The following is an 18295-nucleotide window of genomic DNA, read 5'->3' on the forward strand; positions in this document are numbered from 1 at the left end:
AATTTCTAAACACTTTTGGACGTTTTATTTATCTCAAACTTTAGTTGATAATCCTAGATTTAAATAAAATATTAAATAAAACTTTTCATCAAAATTTTCAATAAAATAATAAAAAATACCTGGATAAATTATTTTTGAGTCTGGAAATAATTTTTATTTTATTTTAATTATTAAAATCAAATTTTTTAAATTAAATAATTATAGAATAGAGACAGGACAAAATGAAATTATTGAAGTCGTATCAAAATTTATACTTATACACTGCGCGTCATAGGAAACGGGCACCCTAAAAAATGGGTAATTTTTGATGTCGGGTATCTCCTTAACCTGTTATCCGATTTAAGTGATTTTTTGAATATGTTATAGCCTTGTTCTTTGTCAATATCCCTGTAATAATATTTTTGCTAAACAGGTAAATTTTCATTGTATACCGGGTGTTCGAATCAAACTGTGTTTTTTTCTCAAAGTTCGCAACACCCTGTGGAATATTCTAGCCTTTATAAAATACTGAAATTAAATCCCGACTGTAGCCTCAGGTTTTCTGAACATTCTGTTTTTTGATTCATTCTCTTATGTTGGATAATACAAAAGTTATGTACTTTAACAGCTAGTCATGTTCTTCATCAGTATAGGTTGTTTGTAAATAACTGAGACAAACTTTAAGGGGCAATTCTGCATAAAAAAATAATGACCGTTTGCTTTATAAACTTATGTCCGCAAATGCTTCGTTTACGAGATACGGGATGTTGATTTTCTTTACAAACTGACGCTTTATTATATTGCCCTAAAACCGTTTGAGCTATGCAAATGAAATTTGATAGGTTCTAAGAGATAGTTATTGCAAATTTTTTGACTTGCAATTAAGAATTTTATATTCACTATTGGCGTGAATACGGGTAATATGACCGATCATATTACCCGTATGCACGCCAATGGTGAATATAAAATTCTTAATTGTATATCAAAAAATGTGCAATAACTACGTCTTAAAACCCACCAAATTTCATTTGCATATCTCAACCGGTTTTAAAGCAATAAATAAATCGTCAGTTTCTAAGAAAAAATTCAACATCCCGTATCTCGCAAACGAAGCATTTGCGCACATACGATTATAAAGCAAACTGTCATTATATTTAATGCAGAATTACCCCTTAAAGTTTGTCGCACTTGTTTAGAAACACCCTGTACTGAAAAAGAACGTGGCTAATTGTTAAAGTACCTAACTTTTGTATTATCCAACATAAGCGAATGAATCAAAAAACAAAATGTTGAGAAAACCTGAGGCTATAGTTGGATTTTAATTTCAGTATTTTATAAATGCTAGGATATTCCACAGGGTGTTGCGAACTTTGAGCAAATAACACAGTTTGATTCGTACACCCGGTATACAATGAAAATTTACCTGTTTAGCAAAAATATTATTACAGAGATATTGACAAAGAATAAGGCTATAAGATATTCAAAAAATCACTTAAATCGGACAACAAGTTTAGGAGATACGCAACCTCAAAAATTACCCATTTTTTAGGGTGCCCGTTTTCTATGACGCGCAGTTTATTTATGAATATGACATATTTTTTTCCTTACAGACCACACATTGCATTTTAGAAGCTATTAGTGTATTAAAATTTACCCAACAAGAAACACGACAATAAATTTAAACACAATGTGTGACTGGCCCATCTTAAAAACATCTGCAGGCAATATGCACTCCCGATTTTCAACGAATGCGAACGTTCGCATCAATGTAAATGGCCCTACTTTGTAGCGAACGAATGACCAAGCGAACACCAACGAATTCGTTCCTTCGTTCGTTCGTTCGTGTTCGCTTTGATTTAAATGCGCCTTTAGATTAAACAATCTGAGATTTGTCGACGACACTGTTCTGATCGCAGAAACACTTGAAGAGCTACAGACATTGGTGAATAAGATAGCAGACTGCAGCGAAGAATATGGACTATCTTTGAACATAAAGAAAACTAAATTTATGGTAATATCGAAATCAACACGAAATGTCCAAAATCTATATTTACACAATGAAATTATCGATCGAGTTAGCAAATACGAATATTTAGGCACTTTTGTAAATGAAGACAACGATAGCTCAGCAGAAATCAAAATAAGAATAGAAAAAGCCAGATTCATATTCACTAAAATGAAGAGAGTGTTCTGTGGAAGAGATTTGAGCCTTGAAATGAAACTTCGCCTGATGAGATGTTACGTACTTTCTGTGCTGTTCTACGGAATGGAGTCATGGACGCTGAAACAGATTGATATCAAAAAATTGGAGGCATTTGAACTGTGGACGTATCGCAGAATCTTGAGAATATCATGGACGGAGAGAGTCACAAACGTCGAGGTCTTGAGAAGAATGAATAAAGAAAAGGAAGTCATATTTACGATCAAAAAACTAAAACTGCAATATTTGGGACACATTACAAGAGGCGAAAGATATGAACTGCTTCGAATAATTATGCAGGGGAAGATAGCAGGAAAAAGGTCCATAGGAAGAAGACGAAACTCCTGGCTAAAGAATCTACGGGACTGGTATAGCTGTAGCAACAACGAATTGTTTCGGTCAGCAGTTTCGAAAATACGTATAGCCCTGATGATCGCCAACCTTCGGAACGAAGATGGCACTTGAAGAAGAAGAAATAGCTTTGGCATTGCCTAGCCGATTACGTAGTTTGGAGTGGTAAACCGTATGTTGAGGAGAAGAGTCTTTCTATGTTGGCTGACGATGCATTAGCTGTGTGGAGCTGTTGAGCAAGTTCCAATACTGTAGTATTTATATTTTTCATAAAACGCCACCATGTCCTTGGTATTACATTCTAAACTAAATGTTTAGAAAACGTATATGGTTTAAAAGGTACACACTTTGCCTAATAATTAATAATAATTGGCGGATTATTAATCCTGGATGATAATTTATAATAGATGGATTTTAGGTTTATTTCCACTAGAGCGCTTATCAAGCAAATTTGCCAAAAAATGAACCGGGGTCAAAGCCGTTTCCATACGCTCCTTGAAGCTCCTTCGTATCATGTACAAAAATTTGTTATTTGCATGTTAAAAAAAACACCACAAAATAACTTACAGTAGGCGTTATTACATTAGCCAACTTGCAATGATATTTTATAAATAGTAAATAGTCTGGAGTTCCCCAGGCAATAGCTCCTAATTGCAATTGGTTTTCTTATCTATTAGGTTAAAGAAAAGTTAAAATCAAAGTTATTAATATTATGCTTAAGAAAATATGATTTAAACAATGTTTTTTCTACATTTTATTTGTTTAAAACATAAAATTTAAAATAAAAAAACGCATGTTTAAAAAAAAAAAAAAAAAAAAAAAAAAAAAAAAAAAAAAAAAAAGAAACACGTGTTTTAAACATGTTTTATTTGTTTAAAGCGTATAACTTAAAAACAAAATAAAACATGTTTAAAACAAGAAAAAAAACGTTTAAAACAAAAAAAAAACATGTGTTTTGTATATAATTAAAAAAACATGTTTTTTTGCAACCCTGGAATTTAAAGGCGCATCTGGCCTGGTTGAGTTGATTCTAATGAATGATTCTAAATGTATGTTCTCTCTTGTTGGCAACATGAATTGGGTCATAGCCCACACGACAAAAGAACAAAGGTTTTTACTTAGTCAGCTAAATTATTATCCATTGCCGAAAATATTGTTTATGAATTGCAACAATTAAACAAATTAAATAACCCGCACATGTTTAAATATAACAACAAATTGGTTGATGTGATATACGGGGTGATAAAAATATACTGTTCAATATCGGGTATGAATTATGAATATTTGATATTTAACACCTTACATGAAAAATAAAAACAATCATTTTTTAACCATCTGCGCCAGTTTAATAACTTATCTTGACTTGGTTGCACACATAATAGTACATTCTGCAACAAATCTCGGATGAAATATAGTGAAATGAACATTCATTCATTTGACTTATTTTTTCCTAAGATTTGTGTTTTTCAATATTGTTTTATAATTTTTATCGCTGGCATCATAATATTGACCGGATACTTTCGACCAATAAAGAGACTGCGGTCCAACATTTGAAGCCAAGTACAGCACTTTTGAGTGATCGTTCGACTACAATAGAAACCGCATTCATTATTTATTGTATAAAACATACAGACGCGACGCGTATGGTGCGACGCTGTTGGAGAACTGTAATCTCCAAACAAATAATAATTATATTTCACCAATAATATTTATACCACGACGCCTCTGGCAAAGACATAAATAATTTTATCACGCAGTGTGTGCAGATCAGGTTCCAAAAACTTGTTGATTTTCCGCCTGCCATATGCGAGGGAAAAGGAGTTAGCGGGGTATGGCGGGAATCGTCAGTCAGCTATCAACATTCGTAACGACCAGATAAGTAAAAATCGGTGTGTTTTTCGGAGAGTATTCCTCCACGTTGCAAAATAATGCCGGTAATTTCTTGCCCTTTCAACTTCATTACAGTCATAACAAAATAGCAAGTGTTTTATTTAATCAACCAATTCAACAGGCCAGAATTACAGCACCTTATGGAAGTTTTTTAAAAGTTTCTCCACTTAGCAATCGAAGGCTTAGCGGCACATTGAACTTACTGCAAGTGAAAACACTGACACAGAAAAACACAGTGAAAGAGACACTGATATCTATTGGGGTATTGAACACTGGCACACCTTCAGACGCTATATGCATATACTTCGTGTAATATACTTACCGTTGCACGTCATCCGCGTCATAGCCCGTGACGTCACATGATACCAACACGAAATATTTAGGCGCTAGGTATGTTCTTTTTTAGAATCATTTTGCCGAGTACACTGGAATTACAGCCACTAGACATATTTTATTATATACGCGTAGAAATAATATTTGAAGATTTCTATTAATGTTAACTTAAAGAAATACACAATAATATATTTCATTTAATTTATATAAATGGATTATAAAGCGTTTTTATGAAGCACATTTGTTCTGTACACACTGTAACTGTAATCGAACGAAGGTGATATTTTGGCATAAATTGGTAACATTTATTTGACAGTTGCGGTGATGACACTTCATATTTGTTTTTATTCTTTACTATAAGTATTTGTTTTATTATATTTACTGTTTTTATTATTTACTTTAAGTAAGATTGTAACTTAATTCTTGTTTTCTATTTCTAAAGTTTTTATTTATTTACATTGAATATTAATTTGTTTTGTTGTATACTCAGTAAAACACAGGTTTAATTAAAATAAAAATATATTCTTATTGAGAGGAAGCCCCCTTGGCGGTTATCTGTAAAAGAAAAACAACATTGTATTTACTAATACCAAACAATGTTAGTACGAGAATCAACCATTTAATACATGACTGCACGCGATTCCTCAATTCGGAATCAAGTTATTAATACATATACATCGACTAGACCGCAAACTGGAGATATAGCAATCGCTCAGTGCGCGATTACAAATGTCGCGAGCAATTTTTAAATTCAGAATCGCTCGGCGGCTGACTTCGACTCACCTCGCCTCAGGCCAATTGATAGCTCAATACGCTAGCTTAAAAAAGGGAGTCTATTAGCTCAGATCGCTGCAAGACTCTTACTAAGTCTGTGTCTGTCGTTGCCGGTTGAAGCGGCATTTTATTATTTTTTGGGCGTCAGTTTGTGACGCTTTACTTCTGTAACTTATCAGTTTGCTCGGGCGCCAATTTGTAATAGGTAGTTCTTTCGATTAACAGACTCAATAAAACACCGGTTTAATTAAAATAAAAATAATTGGGTCCAACTCAATTTGTTGGAACCCATTTGGCCACCGGCTGGTAATCAGTAAGTTCCCTGCCAGCTTAATTCGCTAACTGGAACTAACTTTCTGTCGTCTCGATCGCTGTTTTATACCATTTCGGGCGATCCCATCTCCTAACACTCATCCATGGTGGTGGAAGCTAGTGCGACGGCGTGCCGCGTGCGTTTGATGCACATTCGGTATCTGCTGGCGAGCTGAATACCGGGTTAGAGGCGCATCGTTACAGTACGGCGTCTAGTACGATAAGAAACCGCAACTAGTATTATTGTATTAAGCATTTAGACGCAACCTACGACGCCGACGTGACGCTACACGCAATGTACGGCGTCTATTGGAGACCACCGACTAAAATATATACGACGACTAGCTATTTATACATATTTTCGATGTGTTTTCACTAGTAATACCACTAGAGGTCAAATTATTTCCGGAAATTTTTTTGAGATCATGAATATTTTGAAAATTTCCCGAGTCGCAGACGAGGGAAATTTTCTAAAAATATTCATGATCAAAAAAAAATTTCCGGATATTAATTTGACTTCGCGTGGTATTCGGTAAGAAAATTCCACACCAAATTTGCATTTGAAAATCCAAAGCTGCATGAACAGATTAATAGCGCGCCATAGCTTTGTCAGCAATTATTTAGGCTTTCAAATTCGTAATTTCTACTCATTGTAGTTGCATGGGAATACCATTTCAAGATAGAAAATAGTATATTCTTCAATTTTACATAAGTTTTGAGTAACTACAAGTGATAGAAAATTATTTTTTGGCGTTTTATTTTAAATTATGTGAACAAATAAAAACCAGTCTGTCAAAAATGTTCTGTTATTGTAAACGTCAAAAAATTTCCACTATAATTCGCTGTTGGGTACCCCACGAGCAAAAAATTTCCGATAAAATACCTCCGTTGCCATGGTGATCTGTCAAAATAACGTATTTTGATTGGTTCAAAATTACAGGTGTGGAATTTTCTTTATAAACTCTCGACTCTCTCGGTTATTCCGTAGTATAGTATATTGTTAGGTGTAAGTATTCCGTACATATTCCTAGAATAGATCAGAAAACAAGTAACAGAACAAACAAGTAATACAGAAACAAATGAGTCCATGTATACGGGCATTTGGATTATTTTAACGGAATACGTTTCTTCAATAACTAGTTTTCTTTTCTATTTTGCATGGAAGAGTTAAGAAAGGTCTAGACTAAGGGTAAGAACGGAACAAGTGGGTCGCGGTGGAGGTGGAGGTCGCGGTCGATATCCATGTAAAACAAACACATTGTAGTGAATGGAAGAGAACAGAACAGGTAAGTCGCGGTGGAGGTTTAGCGCGATGCAATCCATGAGGTTTACATCGATGCTTTTGAAAATAAAATGAGTTTGTTTTACATTGATGTCTACTGCGCGGCCTACAATAATGCTTCCCTGTGATTGGTCCGTTCGAAGCCAAGTTGTCATTACCTGCGCTATCTGAGTTGATATTTTATATAATCCCTTTTTTGTATTCAGTTTATTTTTGAATTTCTAAAGTAATTAAATTCAGTAAATTTTTGAAATATAAAGGAGGATCTGATTATTTACAGCTGACATTTCATCACTATCATCACTTGGCTGACACAACATCGCAAAAACACAGTATTTTTGTCATTCAAATTTCATTAAACTACTTCACTTGATAGTGGTTCCAGCTCGACTGACAGAGCAGGTGACCTCCTTGCTATGTGCTGTCGACATCGACCGCGACTTAACTAGTAGCATCCACCGCGACCTACACCTCCACCTCGACCCACTTGTTCTGTTCTTACCCTAAGACAGTCTCGGGAAAGTACTTAATAAACGTTGTATCATTGTTGAGTTTCATTGTCGGATCCTCTCTCAAAAATGTAAGTTTCATGAAAATACCGTTTTCAGGGATCCTACGACGATATTTCGGGGGAACACCCTTGTTTCGAAAATGATGGACGAAGCGATGCGTCTCATCGGACTACAGTACCTGCACAAAACCCTACGACCAACCTTAGAACTTATATTTAACGAAAGAAAACCGTGCGAGATCGATCAAACTCGGGTCCGAGATGCCACGACGGTTGCCACCAATTTAGCCAATCTTAAGGTAAGTCATTTCAGATTTCTAGTACACATAATTGAATTTAGTTCATGTGGGTCGTTGTTTTTTTTTAGAAAGTTAATAATAGCGAGTTAAGTTTTCTTATAATTCTTTTGGAAGACTGATTAATGAGTCGAAGTAGCTTGTATTTAGGTCCTCTAATATCAAAAGTATGCTCTTTTTCTTTTGATTGGATTTTACAGTTAGGTCTCTGCGTTCATTCTAAACCATCATTTGCTCTTATTCTAAACACGTCATCGTTAGCAGAGTGTCGTTCGTTAACCATATCTTAAAAATTTGATGATTCTTGTGATACCACTGCTGCATTGCTTTCAATCTGTTTATTATTGATATTTTTACCAATCATGGAGGTCTCTTATCCATATAGCAAGACTAACGAAACATAATATTTAAGAATAATTCTACGAAGCTGCTGAAATAGTCGAACTAGTGGGAAGTTACTGTTTAACAATAAAACTCCAACTATGTAAGCCGAATGTTCAGGCTTCGCCTAGATCAGTGTAAGTTCGTCTTATCTTAGTTGAAAAAGTGAAAAATCAGTCTTGGAAGGGATAAATAAAAAATACAATTAACTAATCACATTTATTTAGCACCTACGTTATGCTGATGACACTGTTATATTGTCGTCTTCACCAGAAGAACTGGAAGAAATTATGAATAGGCTAGGAACGCTGAGTACGGAATATGGTTTGAAAATAAATATACAAAAAACCAAAGTAATGATCATCGATAGAATCAGAAACAACCAACCGGAGATAATAGACTTGGCAGGTTACGAAGTGGTCAGACAATTTAATTACTTAGGCTCCGTTATTACTAACAGTGAAGGATGCGAAGACGAGATCCGTAGGCGCATCATAATGGCCAGATCGGCAACAGCCAAACTCACAAAAATAGGGAAGAATACTGACATACAAAAAACACAAAATTACGCCTTGTTCGAGCGTTAATATTTCCTATCGCAACCTACGCTTCTGAGACTTGGACCATCAAAAAAGCAGATTCAAAACGTATAATGGCATTTAAAATGTGGGTCTACCGGAGAATGTTGCGCATACCATGGACCGCACATCGCACAAATAATTCAATATTAGCCGAACTTAACATAAAAACTAGACTCAGCACAACTATCAACCAAAATTATAGTGAGATATTTTGGACATATAACTAGAAGAAGAGAAGGCATGGAACGAATGATAGTTGAAGGCAACGTAGAGGGCAGAAGATCCAGATGAAGATCTCCATTACGATGGTCGGACCAAATAAAGGACATGACTGGTTACTCATTCTCCGAAGCAAAACAACACGCACAGGAGAGAGAGAGAATTGGACAGAAATAGTCAAACGACTTACATGACGCCACTACATCCTTACGAAGGAGAACAGATAGAGGAGGAGGATTTATTTAGTATAAAAATATAATCAAATGATATTTAATATATACAAATAATGAATCCTGCCTACTTTTACAGCTTTACAATAAAATAATACTTGTGGCACTGCTAAATTGCTTGGCAAGACGGGGCTCATCAACTCTGCCTTTGGGACCCGAACCTGTGATTAGGGTGCCCTTCAGTACTGGTCGGGGTAGTCTCGGAGAGCTTCTTCTGGGAAGTTCCAGGACTCCTGGGCCAATTGTGGAGGTTTGAGATAGGTTAGACTCCACATAGTGGGGTCATCCAAAAGTTTCACAGCCCAACTGCTTCTTCTACATCGTAGAAGATGCTCCCTGGTGGTCAGTACGCCCACCGGCCGCTGTAGACGCCGACGGCACCTTCATCTGCTTGGACTGGCGGATGACTCACGGTGCCTTCTATGTAATTAGGAGGAGGAAAACCTCCTCACATGTCCTCTGGAAATGCCCGGCATTGGCCCATCAGAGCTGGCAGATCCTGGGATCGGTATCTATGCAGTCGAGTTAGGTGAGGGAGTTGCCTTTTAAGAGACTTGTGGCTTTCTGTGAGGCCATAAGGTTTCTGGGGGATTAGACATTCGGTGTGGCATCGACAGATTTACAGACCCTGCTGATTCTGACAGACATGGGAGCCCAGTGCAGCCTGGGCCCCAGAAACGCCGAAGACCAGGTTCTTATAGACCTGGTACGTAAGATAGGGGTGATACAATGGACCCGCCATAGGAGGTCTAAGTGTCTGAAGGGCTCACAAGTGGGCCTTGCCCCGAAGTACCATACCATAAATTGCTTGCTGCTGGATATGAAGGATGTAGTTGGATTCAGATGATGTGGGTCTCTGATGTTTGAATGATGGAAGAGGAGGGAAGTCAAGAGATGCCAACTACAAATATGTGACACAGATCCATCGAAATTTTATATGTGTGATTAAATTAGAAATTGCGTTTCAATGCGGGGAAAATATAAGGATAGAAGATAATTAAGTTATAGAATATACAGAGTGGGCCAAATAAAAGTGCCCACCTCGATATTTGGCAGTATTTATTAGATTTTAAGAAAATGACGAAACAGGTCGATTTTTGATCTAAGAGGGACACATTTTTACGTTACATACATCTGTCATTTGTCAACCCCTCCCTTCCACATCCCCCACCCCTTATTTTTAAATAGGGAATAGGGGTCGTGTGCTAGCTCATCTGAAAGGTTATTCAATTCTCTATTCAGTAATCTAAACATTAACATAATTATTTCTACAGGGTGTCCAAGAAAAAATATTTTAATTAAATTAACTGACACAAAAAGAAGAATGTATATAATTTATTTAACTCAAAATACATTCTACTGCTGACAGAAAACAGAACAAAAATGTTTATTTGATAAATACATATTGTTTGTTGCTTAAATTCAATATTCAACCTACCAAGAGGCAGATGGGTGGCAGCTTGAACATTGAAATTAAGCAAAAAGCAATGTTTATTTATCAAAAATCATTTTTTTCTGTTTTGTGACAGCAGTAGAATGCATTTTGAATTAACTAAATTACATACATTCTTATTTTGTGTAAATGAATTTAATTAAAAAAAAATTCTTAGTATAAAAAATTATGTTAATGTTTATATTACTGAATAGAGAATTGAATAACCTTTCAAATGAGCTAGCACACAACCCCTATTCCCTATTTAAAAATAAGGGGTAAGGGATGTTGAAGAGGAGGGAAGTCAAGAGATGCCAACTGACAAATATGTGACACAGATCCATCGAAATTTAATATCTGTGATTAAATTAGAAATTACGTTTCAATGCGGGGAAAATATAAGGATAGAAGATAATTAAGTTATAGAATATACAGAGTGGGCCAAATAAAAGTGTCCACCTCGATATTTGGCAGTATTTATTAGATTTTAAGAAAATGACGGAACAGGTCGATTTTTGATCTAAGGGGGACACATTTTTACGTTACATACATCTGTCATTTGTCAACCCCTCCCTTCCACATCCCCCACCCCTTATTTTTAAATAGGGAATAGGGGTCGTGTGCTAGCTCATCTGAAAGGTTATTCAATTCTCTATTCAGTAATCTAAACATTAACATAATTATTTCTACAGGGTGTCCAAGAAAAAATATTTTAATTAAATTAACTGACACAAAAAGAAGAATGTATATAATTTATTTAACTCAAAATACATTCTACTGCTGACAGAAAACAGAACAAAAATGTTTATTTGATAAATACATATTGTTTGTTGCTTAAATTCAATATTCAACCTACCAAGAGGCAGATGGGTGGCAGCTTGAACATTGAAATAAAGCAAAAAGCAATGTTTATTTATCAAAAATCAATTTTTTCTGTTTTGTGACAGCAGTAGAATGTATTTTGAATTAAATAAATTACAGACATTCTTCTTTTTGTGTCAATGAATTTAACTTTTTGAACTTTTAACTTCAATGAATTAACTAAAAATTTCTTAGTATAAAAAATTATGTTAATGTTTATATTACTGAATAGAGAATTGAATAAATTTACAAATGAGCTAGCACACAACCCCTATTCCCTATTTAAAAATAAGGGGTGGGGGATGTTGAAGGGAGGGGTTGACAAATGACAGATGTATGTAACGTAAAAATTTGTCCCCATTTCCTTAAAACCTAATAAATACTGCCAAATATCGAGGTGGACTCTTTTCTTTGGCCCACTCTGTATATTAGGTCTCGAATAAATGTTACGTATTTTTTATGAATAATCTAAATCTGTAATAAAAAATGGGAAATCTATTTCAGATTTTAAAGTTACCCCCACTCCAGGGGGCGTAGTAGGGTTCGTCTTTGGTGCCATTCGATAGGTTTTTGATAAATTTGATTATTGAAGTTTTGATTATTTTTACGTAAGAAATCTAAATATGCAATAAAGATCAATAGGAATCTACATCTAGGGGTTCCTATTTAAGATTTTAAAGTTATCCCCTTCTCACCTCCAGGGGGTGGAGTGTTGAAAAATATTGAATACATAGTTTTCAGTTTTTCGATCCGATGTTCATTTCGCGAAATATTTTACTGTTCCGCTACTTTTGGTACACCCCATATAAAGCAAACGAACACGTTTTTTTTTTCGAGACTTTCAACTTTTCTGTAGGATACGCATACAGACGATCAAGCCCTCGGGTCTCCAGTCTGTTTTGAAAATGAAACTGTGCATCATTCAGTTTCTCATCGTAGAGCAAGTATTTACACGATTCTGAATTCGTAAAATTATCTCGACAAGATCTCACGCGCTTATCGACGAAGTCGCTATATTTTGGTGTACATATTCTTTTTTCTTATTGGTTAATGAGACATTTTAATATAATATTCAACAAATTTTATTTTTTAGTGCTATATTCAAAAAATCTTCGAAGCGATAACGCAAAGTGCTGTGCACTGTCCAGCTTTAATGTGCCAGATATTCTACAACCTGAAGGAGTGTGCCATGAAACATTTTCCAGAAAACAAAGGAGTGCGCTATTCTGTCATATCCGGATTCATATTCCTCAGGTTTTTTGCGCCCGCTATTTTAGGACCAAAACTTTTTGACCTGACTACCCAGACAGTAGTAAGTAATATTTCAGTAGTAAAGTGTACGAGTACATGAACATTTCATTGTAAACCTGTTTTTATGTGTAGATATGTAGTATTTAGAGATTTTTTGTATAAAATACTCCTCTGATGAAGCTAGGACAAATAATCCCTGGACAAATAATCCCCACAAATTATCCCTGGACAAAAAATCCCCAGACAAAAAATCCCCACAAAGTACCCTGCACAAACCTTATGGAAATTAGTTCCCAGTGGATTTAGTTCATACTTTAGGAAAATACTCTTCGAAGCATTGTGATGAAAAGTTCTCATGGGCACAACTCGATCGTATGGAGGATTTTCAAGATATAGAGGCACAAACTCGGAAAATTATAAGATTTAGTACTGGGTATTCCAATTCCCTGAGTTACTGGTTATCTGGCAACATGTAGAAGTTTTAGGTCTGGATCCCTCGTATGAAAAAAAAGTTGATTAATAGCAAGCTGAAAATTTGTTAATAGCTTAAGGGTGTCTAGTCGGATAAACTTTGATATATGGGAACACTGGAACAGGGTCAGTTTTAATTGTGGAGCAGGTTAAAAATTTGGAACGGTCACACCACGAAAACGGCACATTTATTTTGTCCGACAGAACAGACTTAAACTCTCCGAACAGAGATTAAACTCTCATGCAAAAATCAGACTGCTATTTATCACCTGTCATAATTCCTGTCATTTGACATATTCTACATGTTCCACTCATTAAAACGCCCATTTGGTGATAAATAGCAGTCTGATTTTTGCATGAGAGTTTAATCTCTGTTCGAAGAGTTTAAGTCTGTTCTGTCGGACAAAACATATGTGCCGTTTTCGTGGTCTGACCGTTCCAAATTTTTAACCTGTTCCACAATTAAAACTTCCCCTGTTCCAGTATTCCCATATATCAAAGTTTGTCCGACTAGACACCCTTAAGCTATTAACAAATTTTCAGCTTGCTATTAATCAACTTTTTTTTCATACGCGGGATCCAGACCTATTTGGCTCAAAGAAAAGTACTAGTAGTCTAGGATTTTTTCCTGGCTATCCAATGGCGACCTTTACTTTGACCTTGACCTTCAACGGACGTCATCTTCTAGAGTTTCGAGGGTTTTCGGCATTAAATTGATATACAGATTACTCATGGGTTTTTGGGATCGCTAAACATGAATATGCCATCAGAATTGACTTCAGGAGCACGTGGTGGCCAGGGCCACTGCAAGGGACGTCACCTTCTAGAGTTTCGATGGTTCTCGGCATTTAATTGATGCAAATGAATTACTGGAGGGTTCTTTGAGGTCGCTAAACACGAATATGCCACCAGAACCGACTCCCGGAGCACCTGGTTTCCACGGTAAATGAAAGGGGCTCCTGGAGTTTCGAGGGTCTTTGGTACTACATTAATGCAAACGGATTAGTTATAGGTTTTTGGGGTTGCTGAACACGAATACGTGATCAGCACAGACACAGGAGCACCTGGTGCCTACGGCAGGTTAACGTCTGGAGTTTCGGAGGAATCAAATGGATTACTCTTGAGTTTCTGGGGTTACTGAACATGCATACACTATCAGATCCGACCCTCGAATCACATTGTGCCTACGGCACGTCATCTTCTGGAGTTTCGAGGGTTTTCGGCATTAAATTGATAAAAACGGATTACTCATAGCTTTTTGGGGTCGCTGAACGCTAATACGCCATCAGATCCAACCCACGGAGCACCTGGTGTATAAGGTTATTCATCTTCTCGAGTTTTGAAAGTTTTCGGCATTAAATTGATACGAATGGATTACTGATAGCTTTTTGGAGTTGCTGAACACGAATACGCCATCAGAACAGACACCGGAGCACCGGTGCATACTAAATTGATTCAAACGAATTGGTACACACCGAGTACTCACAGGTTTTTTGACTTGCTATTCAAAGATAGCGTACAAATTGGTGAAAATTTGTTTTTGCTATTTTTAGATTTTTATTAAAATAACTATGTTGTACTATTCAATTGTTTTAATTATTTATAATTATAAACTCAATTTATATCTGACAATGTTTTTCCCTCATTTATTTTAAGATCGATTTACTATATTCTATTTTGATAGTGTTATTCATCGTGGTCACTAGATAGTCCAGAGTCTTTTATCTAAGTCATATTCGTGTTCAGGAACCCCAAAAACACAAGAGTAATCCGCTTGCATCAATTTAGTACCGAAAACTCTCGAAACCCCAGAAGATGACGTGCCTAAGTGTGTGCTCACTACGGAGACCAAAGGATTGTATCCTCGCTCCCTGGTATTTATATTCGTGAATTCTCGCATTTAAAATAATGTATTTATTTTACATAGCGATCGATAATAAAGTTTCGATCGCTATGTAAAATAAATACATTATTTTAAATGCGAGAATTCACGAATATAAATACCAGGGAGCGAGGATACAATCCTTTGGTCTCCGTAGTGAGCACACCCTTAAGGCAAGCGTCCACAGGCCGGATCGTACGCATCGGATTAATTTTTCATACTGCGTCCACTGTATCGGCAGCGATCGGATTGCCGATGCCACTACCTGCTAGGGTAGAAAAATTACTAAGGTAGACTTTAAAATTGGTTGTTTATTTATTTATTGGTTGTTTATTAATTGGTTGTTTATTTAATTTAATAATTAATTTATGCATATTAACTACATTTATTAGTATGATATTTTAATGTATCTGTTTAGTAATAAAAAATCCACAAAAATGTAAAATGTATAGTTCTTTTTTAAATATCTACAAATACGAAACATGCTAGGTACATACAACCTGATATTAAAAGAAAGCCTGTAATATTTACTACAAAATGCAATACTAATATACAATACAATAGTACCACTTAAAAAAATGAAAAAAAAAATGTATTTGCAAATAGTGATCACATTGTATTTTATATTGATATACCATATACCTATGTCAAAGATATTAAATTATTTAAAAATGACACTATACTGATAAAACTCTCATATGTCATTTTAAATATTTCGAAAATTATTAACTTTGGACCTATAAAACCTTACAAACTCTACATGTTTTTAAAAAATAGATTCAAAAATTATTTGTAAACATTTTTTTATCGGCATAGTAATATTACAGCTTACACACCAATTCTCTCGGTAGACCGCAAGCTATAGCAGAAACACGATGGTAGACCGCCTAATAGCACCCATTTTTGTAAGTAATTATACATTTGAATATAAAGGAATACACAAAGCTGTTACAATTCGATTTAAATAGAAAATAGTAACTAAATCAGTAAAAGTTTCTTTAAAGATTACTTAAAGTTGCCTTTCTGAAATCGGTTAAGAGCAAACAGTAGCGATCAACAGGTAGCAACAAACGCGTTCCAAGATTGCGGCTCTAATTTTAAATATTTTGTCGAGATATTTGGCACACATATTCGTAATATAACGGTCCATGGCGGTCCAGAGCCCAATTTTAGAAATATTTTAGTATGTGGAAATTACTCTATAACTAAATATAATATTGAAAAAAGGAGCCTGTACCGCCATTAAGAAAGACAAAAAATACACTTTCTTCAAATAAACTTTTTTATCCCGTGCCTAGATTTTGGGTCACATTGGAACTACTAAAAATCAATTTTTTTATAACAAGAAATCGAACGTCACTGACTTGGCAACATTTCGCGCCTATGGGTATAAAAATTATTGTTTTTGATAGTATAAACGTCACTGTCAGTGTCGAATTACCTACGCACTGTTGCCTCACTTTTGAAAGTTCGCAGAAATTTCGCAATCTTGGACCGCGTTTGTTGCTACCTATTGATCGCTACTGCTTACTCTTAAATACTTTTTTTGGTTTTCAACTACTTCTAACACACTTTGGTTGCTTTTTCATCTTTTGTGAGGGATAATAAAATGTCTCGCATCAATTTTACACTTCTCTCAGAAACATCATTAGCAAGTCTAATATTTTTTAAAAAGTTCATTGCTGTGATAGAAAAATGTGTTTGTTTCTTTTTAACGAGAATAATTTTCATAGTTAGATACTCAAGATATCTTGAAAAAGACTAATAAACATGAAAAGTGAGTAATTTATGATATTTTAATCCCCATAATCAACTTATCATGGCCTGTAATATTTTTTTCTGAATATACCTATATATAAAATAACAGTTAAAACTGAGTTTACTTGTTTCATTACGGACAAGACGATCGTCAAAATGCAAATAGCCGTATATTAGCTCCCACTGGCCCAAGCGAAATTCCGTGGGGTGCGTCCACTGATCGGCATTCCGAATGATTCATCGGCACGCATCGCAAAAGTTGCCTCCCGAAGCAACCCTTCGGCATTCCCGATGGTGCGATCCGTACGATGCGGGTCAGTGGACGCAGGTACATAAGTTTTTGTACAAGGCAAACTAAAATCCGTTGCGTACGATGCGGGTCTGTGGACGCTTGCCTTTAGGCACCAGGTGCCACGGTGTCTGTTCTGATGGCGTATTTGTGTTCAGCAGTCCCAAAAATCCATGAGTAATACCCATGTGCATCAATTTAATGCCGAAACCTGTTGAAACTCCAGAAGAAGACCTGCCTTAGGCACCAGGTGCTCCGTGGATCAGATCTGATGGCGTATTCACGTTCAGCAGCCCCAAAAACCTGTTAGTAATCAGTTTACATTAATTTAGTACCGAAAGCTCTACAATCTTCAAAGCATGACGTGCCTTAGGCACCAGGTACTCCAATGTCTGTTCTGATGGGGTATTCGTGTTCAGCAACTCCAAAAACCTATGAGAAATCCGTTTGCATCAATGTAGTACCGAAGACCCTCGAAACTCGAGGAGCCCCATTCATTGACCTTGGAAAACAGGTGCTCTGGGAGTCGGTTCAGTTGGCATATTCGTGTTTAGCGGCCTCAAAAAACCCTCCAGTAATTCATTTACATCAGTTAAATGCCGAAAGGGATATAATAACACCGATTACTCTGGAAAAGTGGGATGGCTATTTCAAGCAGTTACTAGTAGAAAATAGAGAAGATTTTATTAAAAACGAAGATCACGAAAGTTTCAATGTAATTGTCAGTGGCTCACCGATTCGGTTAAGACTGGAAGAAGTACGAAATGCATGCAAATCCCTAAAAAATAGAAAAGCGTCAGGGCCTGGCGACATAGCACCAGAACTGCTCAAATACGGTAGCAACACCCTGTATGAATACCTAAGAGATCTATTTAATAGATGTATGAATGGCGAAGTCATACCAAAAGAATGGCAATTGTCTGTAATTTCTACAATACACAAGAAAGGCAGTAAAAATATATGCGATAATTACCGGGGAATATCTGTCACAAGCACCATCAGCAGAGTTTAC

The 18295-nt window shown here is 35.9% G+C and overlaps 1 protein-coding gene across 1 annotated transcript in view; it reads left to right on the forward strand.

Moving 5' to 3' along the window:
• Positions 1 to 18295, forward strand: part of LOC126882102 (GTPase-activating protein) — a 317689-nt gene that overhangs the window by 242743 nt on the left and 56651 nt on the right. Inside the window, exons 7-8 of the mRNA XM_050646950.1 lie at positions 7730 to 7931; positions 12726 to 12944. Coding sequence (XP_050502907.1) covers positions 7730 to 7931; positions 12726 to 12944 — 421 coding nt within the window. The remainder of the gene's footprint in view (positions 1 to 7729; positions 7932 to 12725; positions 12945 to 18295) is intronic.

The sequence above is a fragment of the Diabrotica virgifera genome, chromosome 3, assembly GCF_917563875.1.
Source record: "Diabrotica virgifera virgifera chromosome 3, PGI_DIABVI_V3a".
NCBI lineage: Eukaryota > Metazoa > Arthropoda > Insecta > Coleoptera > Chrysomelidae > Diabrotica > Diabrotica virgifera.